This window comes from Puma concolor, chromosome B4 (assembly GCF_028749965.1).
Source record: "Puma concolor isolate L17-30 chromosome B4, mPumCon1.1.hap2, whole genome shotgun sequence".
Taxonomy (NCBI): Eukaryota; Metazoa; Chordata; class Mammalia; order Carnivora; family Felidae; genus Puma; species Puma concolor.
In genome coordinates, this window is record NC_141673.1 from 60126426 (window position 1) to 60140894 (window position 14469).

Here is a 14469-nt window from a genome sequence, read left to right on the forward strand (position 1 = left end):
GCAGGCTAGGGCCTGAATACTCTAACTCATTTATCAGCCCCACTTTCGGGGTGCAGGTGGGCCTTGCCCCCTTTTCCCTCGAAGGTCCTGGACGGAGAGGAGCCGTGCCCCAGAACTTCTCTCGGTGCCCAGAGGACTGTTTTACACGGAGCAGACGCCCAATATTGGATTCAGTGGCAGTACTAGAGTCTGCGGCTTTTATTTTATGAAAGTCTTTAGCTTCTACTCTCTTCCTCCTCCGTTCACGAAACGGTGTACTCTCCCTTTAAGACTAAAATGGTGGCTGGCTACGATCAGGACTCCACTTCCGGTGGGGAGGGGGCGGGACCCCAGCCCGCTCACGCCGGAAGTGGTTTGCGTTTTCAAGATGGCGACTCCCTATGTAACTGACGAGACCGGCGGTGAGTGCGGGAGGCGCGGAGCCGCTTCTCCCCGGGCTCTCGGGGCAGGGGTTCGGACTTGGAAAGGGGTCTGTGCCCCGCCCATCCCGGGGCCCCTCCTTTGCCCCGCCCTCCGGACCGCCTTCCCCATTCATTCTCTCCTATGGGGTGTCACCTGCGCCCCCTTCTGGTCTCGTGTTTGGGGGTCTCCGCTTCCGGTCACCCAAGCCCTGGGGTCCTCCAGTGCAGGTTCCTGCTCCAGGACCCTCACAGGCCCTTACCTTTTCTTCAGCAGCTGGAGATCTCGTATCTCTTTTGGCTTCTCCAGGCTTGGGAGCTCTTAACACTCTCGGTTCCCTCCAATTCCTGCTTTTCTCCTGTTCCCCTCCCCCATCTTTCAGCGGTACCTGCCTTCTGCCCTACCCCAGCCCCATTTTAATTCCTATTCTTGAAGCTGTATCTGTTGAAGACTTCCTCATTGCTTTTGTGTAGACTTCCTGCATAATGCTTTTTCCATTCTCTCCCACATCTTCATTGTTGGGTTACTGAGGTTCAGAGGTGTGAATGGAACAGTAACCTAGTATAACTTTAAACTTGAGTTTTCTTTTTGATGGCACCACCTTTCTGTACTTTTCTGGTGGTGATGGTGATAAAAGTTGAGGGATCTGAGGTGGAAGAAGGCAAACAAGAGGTGTCTAATGGCCTCTCAAGCCCTCTGACAAGTTCATAGAACCCACTATAAATTCTGCCTAGAGAAGAATTTCCAGCCTGGCTGATTGAGATGAAGTGTCCACTGTGTATGGAGGTTTATGTGTTGAAAACTGAGAGTCAATATTTTCATTTTGATTTTGTCCCATCCTTATTTCCTCATCTGTAGAAACATGGGCATAGTGATATCTACCTAGTGACCATTAAATAAGGTAGCATATGTGCAAGCAATTTATAAAATGCTGTGCAAGGCAAGGTGTTAATGTTTTTTGTAGCCTTCACTGTGTATGTGTAGTCTTCTGTAGAAGTGACACTGTGTATACTGTGGTTGGTACATACAGTCTGTTTTAAAAATGTGCCCTTTATTTGTTGCTTTGCTGCTTTCCATGTTCCTTACATCTCAGTCCACCTCTTCTATGGTATCCTATGGCAAGCCAGGTCTCTCTGCTACTTCTCCTCAGCCTCACATTTCAAAGTGGTACACAGAACTTCTGTTTTCTATTCAGTAGGTCCTTCTTCTACCAGCTCCTTTAATACGTGCTTCGAAAATATTGCTCATCGTCCACTACACTTTTCTTTATTCTTAACGATTTTCTTTAAACACGTATCTTCTGTTCTCTGTGACTATGTAGAAGAGAAGGAATCACACTGCTTTTTTTTCTTTCCCCTACTACTTCCAGATCATTGACCTACCACCGTCACTCTAATCTCTGTGAAGGTATTGCCATGCAGTTAGAGCATTGTCTCTAAAACTTCAGGGCCATCATTTATTGCCCACAAGGACCCAGACCTATTGCATCATACTTTTTTTCTCCACTGTTTCTTGCTCTTATTCTCAGTGTCTCCAGCATCTTTGAAATACTGATTTTATAGTTCCTCAGCACAAGACAGTTGACTTTCCTTTGTATTTTTAAAGTAGCTACACATCAGATCACTACAACCTGGACCTATTACGCTACTTCCCCTTCAGGTGCTCTTTATCACTTTAGCCTCCTTACAAGTTACCTTTTTCACTCCTTCCCATCCACAGATTCCACTTTTTGCCCTTCTGAGGTTCTTAACTTTTCCCATTTCATTGAGTCTACCAGTACCTTCATGACTATCTTTGATGCTGCTCTGCTAGACCTTAGTGACCAGCCACTTTGATACTATCTTCATTGTTTGCTTCATTCATTTTGATCTTCTGTATTTGGCAAGCACTTCTGTTATCTTGAATCATACTCATCACCTATTTTTTTGGCTTCCGTGTCTAGACCACCCACAGCACATGGCTAGTGAAAAAGTGCAAAACCTGTACATTCAGTGTAATATAACTTAGTGTTAACTTCTGCCAAGATCATGGCTTCTCTCAAATTCTTTTTTCTTGGTTTGCTTACATTCTACCATGGCTTTTCCCCAACCTTTTCCAGCACTCTGTGACCTCCCTTTTAATTCCCCCCTCTTGTAGCAGATGTCTTCACTTTCTATTTCATGGAAAAGTCAAGGCCTAGCCTTTGTTTCTTTGCTGTTCACAGCCCGATTTCTTTTTTTTTTTTTTTTTTTAATTTTTTTTCAACGTTTTTATTTATTTTTGGGACAGAGAGAGACAGAGCATGAACGGGGGAGGGGCAGAGAGAGAGGGAGACACAGAATCGGAAACAGGCTCCAGGCTCCGAGCCATCAGCCCAGAGCCTGACGCGGGGCTCGAACTCACGGACCGCGAGATCGTGACCTGGCTGAAGCCGGACGCTTAACCGACTGCGCCACCCAGGCGCCCCCACAGCCCGATTTCTTGAATATCAGGTCTACCCATACTGTTTTCATTTTCTCACTCTTATTTGTCCTTTAGCTTTTCACAGTTTTGTTTCTAGCACCAACCTCTCTCCTTAGTTGCTATTTCCCTTTTCTAATAGATTGGTGAATAACTTTTATTCTTGAATATACTGTCACACCTTAAATTCAATCTGCCCAAAATCAGTATCATTTTTTCCTTATTTCATTAATGGCATCCTCGTCCTAGCAAACCCAAGATCCATTTTTTGTACCATCTCTTTTTAATTTTAAATAGACTTTATTTTTTAGAACAATTTTAGATTTATAGAAAACTTGAGAAAATGATAGACAATTCCCATATATTCAGTTTCCCTTATTATTAACATCTTACATTAGTATGGTACCATTATTGCAGTTAATGAACCAATATTGATGCCATTATTATTGACTAAAGTCCATACATCATTCAGATTTCCTTATATTTTAAAGATTTCATTTTATTTAAAAATTATTTTTATTTATTTTTCAAAAAATTTTTAACGTTTCTTTATTATTGAGAGACAGAGACAGAGCATGAGCATGGGAGGGGCAGAGAGAGGAGGAGACACAGACTTTGAAGCATGCTCCAGGCTCTGAGCACAGAGCCCGACACGGGGCTTGAACTCACAAACGGGGAGATCATGACCTGAGCCAAAGTCGGACGCTCAACAAACTGAGCCACCCAGGCGCCCCTTTTATTTTTATTTTTCTTATTTAAAAAAAATGTTTATTTTGAGAGAGAGAGTGCACCCGTGGGCACACACATGTGTGCACACATAGTGTGTACAAGCAGGGGAGGGGCAGAGAGGGAGAGAGATGATCCCAAGCTGGCTTCACTCTGTCAGCGCAGAGTTCAACACAAGGCTCTATCCAACAAACTGTGAGATCTGACCTGAGCTGAAATCAAGAGTCAGACACCTAACCGACTGAGTCACCCAGGTGTCCCTATTTATTTTTAGAGCGTGAGCTGGGGAGAGAGGCAGAGGGAAAACAAGAGAATATGAAGCAGGCTCCATCCTCAGCACGGAGCCTGATGCGGGGTTCAATCTCAGGACAGTGAGATCATGACCTGAGCTGAAGTCAAGAGTCAGATGCTTAATCGACTGAGCTAGCCAAGTGCCCCAAGATTTTATTTTTAAGTAATTTCCACACCCAACGTAGGTCTCAAACTTAACAGCTCTGAGATCAAAAGTTGCATGCTCTTCCCATTGAGCCAGCCAGGTGTCCCAGATTTCCTTAGTTTTTACCTAATTTTTTTTTTTTCTGTTCCAAGATCCCATCCTGGGTACCCTATTACTTTTAGTTCTCATGTCTCCTTAAGCTCCCATTAGCTGTGATAGTTTCTCAGATTTTCATTGTTTTTGATGAGGAATTTTGAGGAGTGCTAATCAAGTATTTTATAGGATGCCTCTCTATTGGAATTTATCTGATGTTTTTCTCATGATTAGATTGGGGTTATGTGTTTTTTGGGGACAATCACAGAGGAAAAATGACATTTTCATCATATCAAGGGTACAATATCATAATGTTTTACTGTTGATATTGACCATGATTGTGGTCACCTGGCTGAAGTCGTATTTGTAAGCTTTCTCCAGTATAAAGTTATCCTTTTTTCCTTCTCTTTTCCATACTATAGTCTTTAGAAGAAAGTGTCTATTCACAGCCTATACTTACGTTTCCTTCCTTAAGGATGGAGTATTTACATATGTTATTTGGAATATTTCTGCAGATTTGTCTCTTCTCCATTTATTCAATCATTTACTTATATCAATATGGACTTTGGGTTATAATCTAATACTATTTATTTTATTGCTCTAAATGTTCCAGCTTTGGACATTGGGAGCTCTTTTAGTTGGCTCTGTGTCCCTTTGACATACCCCCACCAGTGTAGGTTTTTGTTTTTGTTTTTGTTTTTAGCTCTTCTTTACTTTCTTGTGTCTAGAATATGCTCCAGGCTCATCTTTTATCTTTCCTATCCCAGTCCTAGAATCAGACATTTCTCCAAGGAGCCCTTGTTCCTGTTACTGAAGAATAGTCTCAAGAAACCAAGATGCGAGCACTAGATATTGTTATATTTGTGGTATCATCTTTTATTCCTCTCTTGTTCCCCATCCTCCACCACATACCAATTGTCAAAATATCATTCTATTCCTACTGCTATTATCCTTATCTCATCTTCAGTACTTGTTAGGTATATGGCCTTGGGGAATTTTTTTTTTTTTATGTTTATTATTTTTGAGAGAGAGGGAGACACAGAATCCGAAGTGGGCTTCAGGCTCTGAGCTGTCAGTACAGAGCCTGATGTGGGGCTCGAATTCACGGACCACAAGATCATGGCCTGAGCCGAAGTCGGACACTTAACCGACTGAGCCACCCAGGTGACCTGGCAATTTTTTTTGTAAAGAAGGTATTTTATTTATCTGTATATCTTTGTTTTTGAGTTTATTTATTTTGAGAGAGAGAAAAAGAGAGAGGGGGTGGGGAGAGGCAGAGAGAGAGGGACTGAGGATTTGAAGCAGACTCTGCGCTGAGAGCAGAGAGCCCAATGTGGAGCTCGAACTCACGAAGTGTGAGATCATGACCTGGGTGGAAGTCTGACACTTAACCAACTGAGCCACTCAGGCACCCCAGGCCTTGGGAATTTTAAGACTTGGGAAACTAAGCCTTGGTTTTCTCATCAATGAATTCGGAGTAATGACTCCTACAACATAGGATTATTGAGAGAATTAAAATTTAAATGAAATAATGTATATGTTTGGCACATAGAAAGTACCTGGCAAATAGTTCTGTAATAATTACTGTTATATAAGGATTATTATATGGATTAGAAGAGATAAATGCAAAATATCAAGCATAGTACTTGGGTCATTCTGCATGCCTGATCAAATTCCATTTTCCTTTATCCTGCAAATATTGCTGTGACCTCCTAAATACTTGTCCTGTCTCCAGACTCTGTTCCAGTTCATTTGGCACACTGTTGCCAGATTACTGTTCCTTAAGTATAGATTTACTTATGTAATATTTGCTCAATATAATTCATCCACCTAGAGTCTACTGTTTACTTTGGCACATATCTTTCTGATCTTTATTTTTTCTGTACATTTTTAAAACGTTTTTGAATTTGATGGTGTATACACCTACATTTTGCCTATTCATTTAACCTTATGACATAAATATTTTTTCTTGTTATTAAAAACTAAATATTTTTAAAAATATTGGCAGAGTTTTACTGTTTGGGCATGTACCCTCTCATGTTTCATCTGTCAGTGGACTTTTATTTTTTAATTTTTTTAAGTTTATTTATTTATTTTGAGAGAGTGGGGGAGGGGCAGAGAGAGACAGAGAGAGAGGGAGAGGGAGAAGGAGAATCCTAAGCAGGCTCTGTGCTGTCATCACAGAGCCTGATGCGGGACTTGAACTCACAAACTGTGAGATCATGACCTCAGTCGAAGCCACGAGTCAGACACTCAACTGACTGAGCCACCCAGGTGCCTCTGTTACTGGGCTTTTAGATTGTTTCCAGAATTTTTGTTACAAGAACTCCATGAACATTTTTGTGCATAAATTTTTGCCTGCATTTAGGTCATTTTCTTAGGATTGAGTTCCCAGAAGTAGAATTACTGGGTTGGGGGGGTTCAAACATTTATTTATTTATTAATTCATGTTGATTGTAGCTAACTTGGAAAATGTTTTTGTAAGTAGTATAAAATAGAAGTCACATGCATGTTTGGAAATTCCAGAACCCAAAGATAACTACAGTTATACTTCTTTTTAGTTTTTCTGTCTGTGTACATATGTAGCATATCTATATTTTACATAATTGGGATCATACCAAATGGCTGTTTCCCAAAATATGATTCTCAGAATGCTTAGTAGTCTTGTGAGATGTACTGCAAATTAAGTAAACACAAAATAACAAAATAAAAATAAGGTTCCTTTGGTCAAATAAATTTGGGAAATACTGTGGATCACATTCCCATTGTGGATACTCACACGAATAAGAACACATTAACTCCTCATTTAAGTCCTGCCAATAAGAACAAATTTTCTTTTTCTTCCTTCCTTCCTTCCTTCCTTCCTTCCTTCCTTCCTTCCTTCCTTCCTTCCTTCCTTCCTTCCTCCTTCCCTCCCTCCCTTCCCTTCCTCTTTCTTTTCCTTTCTTTCTTTCTTTCTTTCTTTCTTTCTTTCTTTCCTTTTCTTTTCTTTTCTTTTCTTTCTTTTTCTTTTTTTCTTTCTTTCTTTCTAAGAGAGAGAGAGAGAGGGAGAGCACAAGCAGGGGAGGAGGGACAGAGAGAGGAAGAAAATCCCAAGCAGGTTCTTTGCTGTCAGCACAGAGCCTGACAGCTCAATCCCATGAGCTGTGGGATCGTGACCTGAGCTGAGATCAAGAGTTGATGCTTAACCAACTGAGCCACCCGGCTGCCCCCCTTTTTTTCTATGTTTAACCCAGAATTGCCCACTTATTTAACAATTTTTTGGGGTAACTCTTGTTACTATCTTATGGAAGTGTTTTCCAGAAGTGTCTTGTATAACAAAAGCTTTGGGAAATGCTGGTAAAAGATAGGATTACCTTATGTTATCTTGCTATGTTAAGCCAAATTGCTTTCTAAAGACTTTTACGACCAATAATATATGACTATGCTGGTTTAACCACATCTTTGACTGCATTGCTATTATCAGCTCCAAAAATTTTACTACTTTGACAGATGAAAATTATATTTTATATTTATATTTTCTTTATTAGGATGGTTGGCCTTTTTTGTATTTTTTGTTTGTTTATAACACAGTATGCAATAACAGTGTAAAATGCACAACCTTTGGAACAAACCTACAGCCTGGGTTTGAATTCTGCAGTTTGCTGACTTTGTAACTTTGGGCAGGCTATTAAATTTCTCATCATCTCTAAAACTAGAATAATCCAGGGGCACCTGGGTGGCTCAGTCAGGTAAGCATATGACTCTTGGTTTCAGCTCAGGTCATGATCTCACAGTTTGTGAGTTCAAGCCCCACACCGAGCTCTGTGATGACAGCATGGAACCTGCTTGGGATTCTCTCCCTTTCTCTCTCTCTTTCAGAATAAATAAATAAACTTTATTAAAACTAGAATAATCCTTCATGGAGTTATGAAAGTGAAATAAGTCATGTATATAAACACAGCCCTGTCCTGAGCATTAAGGAGGCACACAATGGTAGCTGCTACTCTCCTTTTGGAATTGACTGTGAAATTCACATATGTACCATTAGCTTAGATACTACTCTTTAATATGAGCACAAACCACTTTTCAGTATAGTATCACCACATACTAGGTCTCTGCTTGTAACTCCCAGTGAAACTGGACTATGTAGTATAAGGTGGAATAGTATTGTGCATTTGTGGTCTTGGACATATATTTAACTTCTTGAAGACTCTTGACCTCAGTTAGAGATGGTAATACCTACCCATTGTCTAGATTCAATAAGGTAATGTATGTAAAGTTCTTATTGCAATGTAGATACTTATTAATAAATGCTCTTTCCTAACTGTTCTCAGCATACTGTGAGTTTTCCACTGCTATGATTTTATTTGTTGTTACTCTTAGAAGGCCCTTTCCCTTCCTTTCTCTGTCTGCAGAAATATCAGCCACTGATTTGTTACTGTTATTGTTACTACTTCTACCTAGTATTTAATGTCAAATCCCTAAGATTTTCTTGATTTTCTTGATTTTCTGTTACCTTCCCCCATCAAACAGGATGTGATTATTTATTCTCTTGAAATTTGTTACCAGTATGTATCAGTGTCTCTTAAGATACCTAAGACATTTATATTTTTGTTTTATTCTTTGTTTGCCTAACTTGCCTACCCTTCTCCTTACTTAGACTGTAAATTTCTTGAAAGTAGGGACCATTTTACTCAATCTTGATAATCCCTGTATCACTTAGTAGGGTACTTGTGTGTCCTAGGAGGCTTCCAGTGTTTATTACATTTCATTAATTTGTACTTTTCTGAGGCTATATTCTTGGAGATAACTAGAAAGTGCAAATCGCCAACATCAGTATCTTTTTCTTCTCAGTTCTCCTTTTCCTTAATCTCTGTGCACTATTCAATACTGTTTACCACCTGCCCTTAAAACTCTTTTGGTCTTCATGGCATAACACTCTCCTGGTTCTTTTCTAGAATTATTATTTTCTGTTGCTGCCGACACCTTTTCCTTGTTGAGGAAGATGATCATGACTGTTTTTCCAGGCTCATTCCTCCAAATTGGATCTTCTTTTTCTATATTTTCTCTAGGTGTTAGAAACCACATCTAGGCGTTATAATAATTGTTGACCCTGAGATCACCCCTAGGCTCAGCTCTGTGTTGTAGATCTCCTTTCTTATTTGATTCAACACACCTTTAACAGTCACTTCCACATAACCCCTTAGAGTTCTCCCAGCAAGCCTTGCTTGCTGTCCTGTCTCTTCACTGTCTTCCTGCCACCCCTGAAAACAAGGCCCTTTACAGTTTAAGGCAACAGATTAAGGATTACCAAATAGCAAATGTGAGAAAGTAAGTTTACCAAGTTCTTATAGCAATCTCTAATCTGTAGTTTCTGACTTTCTCAAGGGGGTTACCTGAAAATCCTGATATTCTGCCCTTGTTTTTTATTTCTATGGGTAGGAATCTCCAAACCACTCCCTTCTTTTTGACTTTACCTTTGGATACCGTGAAGGCCAGAGAATGGAACCAAGAGAACATAAAATAGATGCTTCTTTGTGACAGTTGGCTGTTTGGATCGCAGGGCTTCCAGTTAGGATGGCCATTCAAGAAACTTCTGACCTGTTTTTCCTCATTTTCCATCTTTATTAATCTTGTCTTCAGCTATAATCTTTGTGCATTTTTCTTAAATATGTTTCGAGCATTGTCCTTTTCTCCTTAATTTCACGTAAGACACTGCCTGTCTAGAATTGAATTAGTTATTTTCACAAAGTTGTCATCTTCTCTGGTCTTCGTGTGTGTTTTTTTTAAATTCCAGTATAATTAACATACAGTGTTATATTAGTTTCAGGTGTTGGGCTTTCTTCATATCAATGATTTTTATTCTCTAAATTTTGCACATTCAAGAGTGATACTGTAATTATTTATTTGTGTTCTTATTTATTACCTTTCTTCCTCACTAGAATGTATGCTACAAAAAGGCAAGACCATTTTCTTTATTCATTGTTGTATCCCTAGCTCCTGTTACAGTGCCTGGCACAACACCCAAGTGGCTCAATAAACATTTAAAATCCATGTGTGAAGAAATATTATTACCATATGCCCTATTTACCCACAGGTATGTTGTGAAAATAAGAGCATACATGTGAAAAGCACCAGATCAAACCCACGGTGGCACTGTTTCAATTATTTCGTCTAATTCATATCTTGGCAGTCAAATCTCAACAGTCTTCAAGTCTATTGACTTGTTCTTCACAATGAATTTCTCTTTCATTTTCCTTTCAATACCCACAGAGACCATCTAAATCAGTTTTTCTTTATTTTAGCTATTTTCATTTTTTCTACCTTTAGTTTATATTACACATTTTGAGGTTAATCTGAAAGCATTGCTTTGAGCATATCGTCTGTACTCTGTTTTTGGCCTTCAGTGCTCTTCTACGGTCTGAAGCTTAAGTCCAAACTTCAGAGAAGATTGGTTACTTTTCATATTCTGACTAATTTACTTCTAGTCTCTTTGCCCATTACATGTGCTTTTTGCCCAAAATATTCTAGGTTCTTGTTCTCTAATATGATACTTAAATTTACTTACTTATTTAAAATATTTTTTAAAGATTTTACTTATTTTTTAATATTTATCTTTAATATTTATTTTTTGAGAGAGAGAGAGAGAATACAAGTGGGGGGAGGGGCAGAGAGAGAGACGGAGAAAGAATCCCAAGTAGATTCCGCACTGTCAGTGCAAAGCCTGACATGGGGCTCAAATCCATGAACAGTGATATCATGACCTGAGCTGAAACTAAGAATTGGATGCTCAACCAACTGAGCCATCCAGGTACCAATAAAGATTTTATTTTATTTTTTTAAAGTTTATTTATTTTGAGAGAGCATGGGGAAAGGGTAAAGAGTAAGGGAGGGAGAGAGAGAATCCCAAGCAGGCTCTGCACTCAGTATGGAGCCTGATGTGGGGCTCGAACCTTGAGATCATGACCTGAGGTGAAGTCGGAGGCTGAACTGACTGAGCCACCCAGGGGTCCTGAAAATGTTATTTTTAAGTAATCTCTTAATCTGTACACCCAATGTGGGGCTTGAATTTACAACCCTGAGATCAAGAGTCACATGCTTTACCAACCAAGCCAGCCAGGAACCCCTATTTATTTATTAATTTGACTTAATTACAGTCTTCTATGCGCCAGGCCCTTTGCTTCAGAGATCAAAGACAAAGTCCCAGTGCTCAAGGAAGTACACAATTATGTTAAACATCAGAGCATGATAAAGGCCAAAACAGGTGTTGTATACCTGGGGTCGGAAGGAGGAACTGAATTGGAGTTTATACTTGAACTTGACCTTTAAAGACCAACAGGAATTAACTAAGATAAGAATCAAGGAAAGCCTGTTCCAGGCCAAAGGAAGCAAAAGCAAAAAGGCATAGAAAATAGAGACACAGGTCTGGTGAGATTTGTGAGTATTTCAGTCAGCTGGAGCAGACTGTGAGTGACTAGTAGCTGAGAGGATTGGCCTTTTGTGTGTAGTCCCGTCCTCCGTGTAAATACCCTGAGGACAATAGGAATCCAGAAAGAATTTTTAGCAGGGTCTTGACTAGTCTCATTTGTCCCTTTGCGTATATTGTCCCATATTCCTGAAATACTTCCCTTTCTTTTCTTGTAACCACACTCCCCACCTCCACCTGTCTAAATCCTGCTTATGTTCCAAAGATTACAACAGATCTGTGTCTTCCACAAAATCTTTATAATAATTACCAGGTCAAAAGTATTTTCACTCTCATTGTATACCCATTCTCCAACCCATTCAGGTTTGAAACCTAAAATTTGATCTCTTTTAAAGATTTTATTAAAAATTTTTCTTTTAATGTTTTAATTTTTGAGAGCAAGAGAAAGAGACGGAGTGTGAGCGGGGGAGGGGCAGAGAGAGAGGGAGACACAGAATCTAAAGCAGGTTCCAGGCTCTGAGCTGTCGGCGCGGGGCCCGATGCGGGGACCGAACTCGTGAACCTCGAGATCATGACTTGAGCTGAAGTTGGACGCTTAACCGACTGAGCCACCCAGGTGCCCCTAAAGATTTTATTTTTAATGGGACGCCTGTGTGGCTCAGTCGGTTAAGTGTCCAGCTCTTGGTTTTGACTCAGATCATGATCTCATGGTTCTTGAGATTGAGCCCAACGTCAGGCTCAACGCTCAGTGTGGAGCCTGCTTGGGATTCTCTCTGTGCCCCTCCCTTGCTAGTTCATGCTCTCTCTCTCTCAAACAAATATTTAAAAATATGCATAACATTTAATAATTGAAATCATAGTATATATAATTTCATTATGGTTTACATTATGTCACATTACATGATTTAAAATTTTATTATCATTTTTAAGAATTATATCCTGTCTCTTTAAAGATTATTTATTTTTAAGTAATCTGTGCACTAAACGTGGGGCTCTAACTCTTGACCCTGAGATCAAGGGTTGTACACTCTACTGAATGAGCCAGCCAGGCGACCCTGTTATCATTTGCAATGGATGTGTTATACACCATTCCTATATAACTGGACTTGAAGCTTGTTTTTAATTTTTATTTAAAAAAAATTTTTTTTTTTCAACATTTATTTATTTTTGGGACAGAGAGAGACAGAGCATGAACGGGGGAGGGGCAGAGAGAGAGGGAGACACAGAATCGGAAACAGGCTCCAGGCTCTGAGCCATCAGCCCAGAGCCCGACGCGGGGCTCGAACTCACGGACCGCGAGATCATGACCTGGCTGAAGTCGGACGCTTAACCGACTGCGCCACCCAGGCGCCCCTTGTTTTTAATTTTTAGATAATGCCATAATTTTCACTGTCAGTTCCTTTTTTTCCTTTTTGTTTTTTTTTTTCCTGTTGGAGGTATTTCCTTATGCTAAATTCTCAAGGTTAGAATTACTAAAATAACGTGTTGAATTATTTTTTTAAGAGTTTTTTTTTTTTAATGTTTATTTTTGAGAGAGAGAGTGTGCATAAGCGAGGGAGGGGCGGAAAGAGAGGGAGACAGAGGATGCCAAGCAGGCCCCATGCTGCCAGTACGGTCCGACGTGCAGCTCAAACCCATGAACCATGAGATCATGACCTGAGCCAAAGTTGGACACTTAACAGACTGAGCCACCCAGGAGCCCCAAATTATTTTTTACTTTAACCCTTTACCCCTCCCCCATCAGCAAATTCCCAAATGTTGATTCTTTGATAATGGATTTGGCATAAGTCTCTTCCTTTCTCACTGTTTCAGCCAATTCTATCACATGCCAGGGTTATTGCACCCTTTTTTCCCCTGATTTTCCACGTCTCCAGTGTTTCCACTTTCTAATTCACCTTTTCATCCTGCCAGATTAATTGTCCTAAAACACTGCTTTGAATTCATTCATTAACAAGTATTTACTGAATGTGTGCCACCTGCCAGATATTAAACTCCTTAACTGGTGTTTCAGGGTCTGAACATTCTCCCCTCATTTACTTAAAAAAAATTAAAAAAAATATTTTTTTTAACGCTTATTTATTTTTGAGACAGAGACAAAGCATGAACGGGGGAGGGTCAGAGAGAGGGAGACACAGAATCTGAAACAGGCTACAGGCTCTGAGCTGTCAGCACAGAGCCCGACTCAGGACTCGAACTCACGGACCGCGAGATCATGACCTGAGCCGAAGTCGGCTGCTTAACCCAACTGAGCCACCCAGGTGCCCCCCCCCCAAATTTTTTTTAGTGTTTATTTATTTTTGAGAGAGAGAGGGAGAGAGAGAGAGAGAGAGAGCGCACATACGAGCTGGGAATGGGCAGAGGGAGATGGAGATAAAGAATCCGAAGAAGTCTAGGCTCTGAGCTGTCAGCACAGAGCCCGATGTGGGGCTCAAACTCACAACTGTGAGATCATGAACCAAACTCTGATGCTTAACTGGAGCCACCAGGCGCCCCTCCTCTCATTTACTTTATATCAGCCCTCTCACCCACCATCTCCTGATCATGCCATTTCCATTCCCATGTGTGACATTTTGTTTTAGAATGAGCTTCTATTTAGAATTCAATCTGCCTCCTTTTTCATTTCCTTTAGTTTGACTCTTTAAAGCCCAGGTTCGGTCTCAGTCTTCCCTCCATGAAACCTCAGTTTTTTGATTCTTCAATTTATACTCTTGTTTTTAAACTGTTGGATTTAAGCAAGCAGTATCCTCAAGTGGCTCTCGTTTTATTCACCAGATAAACTTCAAATTCCTTGACCTTTTGTTTAACGCTTTCCAAGATCTGGCCCCATTTTTTAGTACCTAACATGAGCTGTCTGACTTACCTAGACTCCTCTACTTTTTATTCTTTAAATACCCCAACCCCCTTCCCACATCCATGCTTTTTTTTGCTTTTTTGTTCTTTGTCCCATCTTTTCTACCTTTCAAATCTT

General features: G+C 40.2%; 1 protein-coding gene across 1 annotated transcript in view; it reads left to right on the forward strand.

Moving 5' to 3' along the window:
* PYM1 (PYM1 exon junction complex associated factor) overlaps window positions 1-14469 on the forward strand; it is an 18920-nt gene continuing 4451 nt past the window's right edge. Inside the window, exon 1 of the mRNA XM_025927010.2 lies at window positions 1-401. Coding sequence (XP_025782795.2) covers window positions 206-401 — 196 coding nt within the window. The 5' untranslated portion in view covers window positions 1-205. The remainder of the gene's footprint in view (window positions 402-14469) is intronic.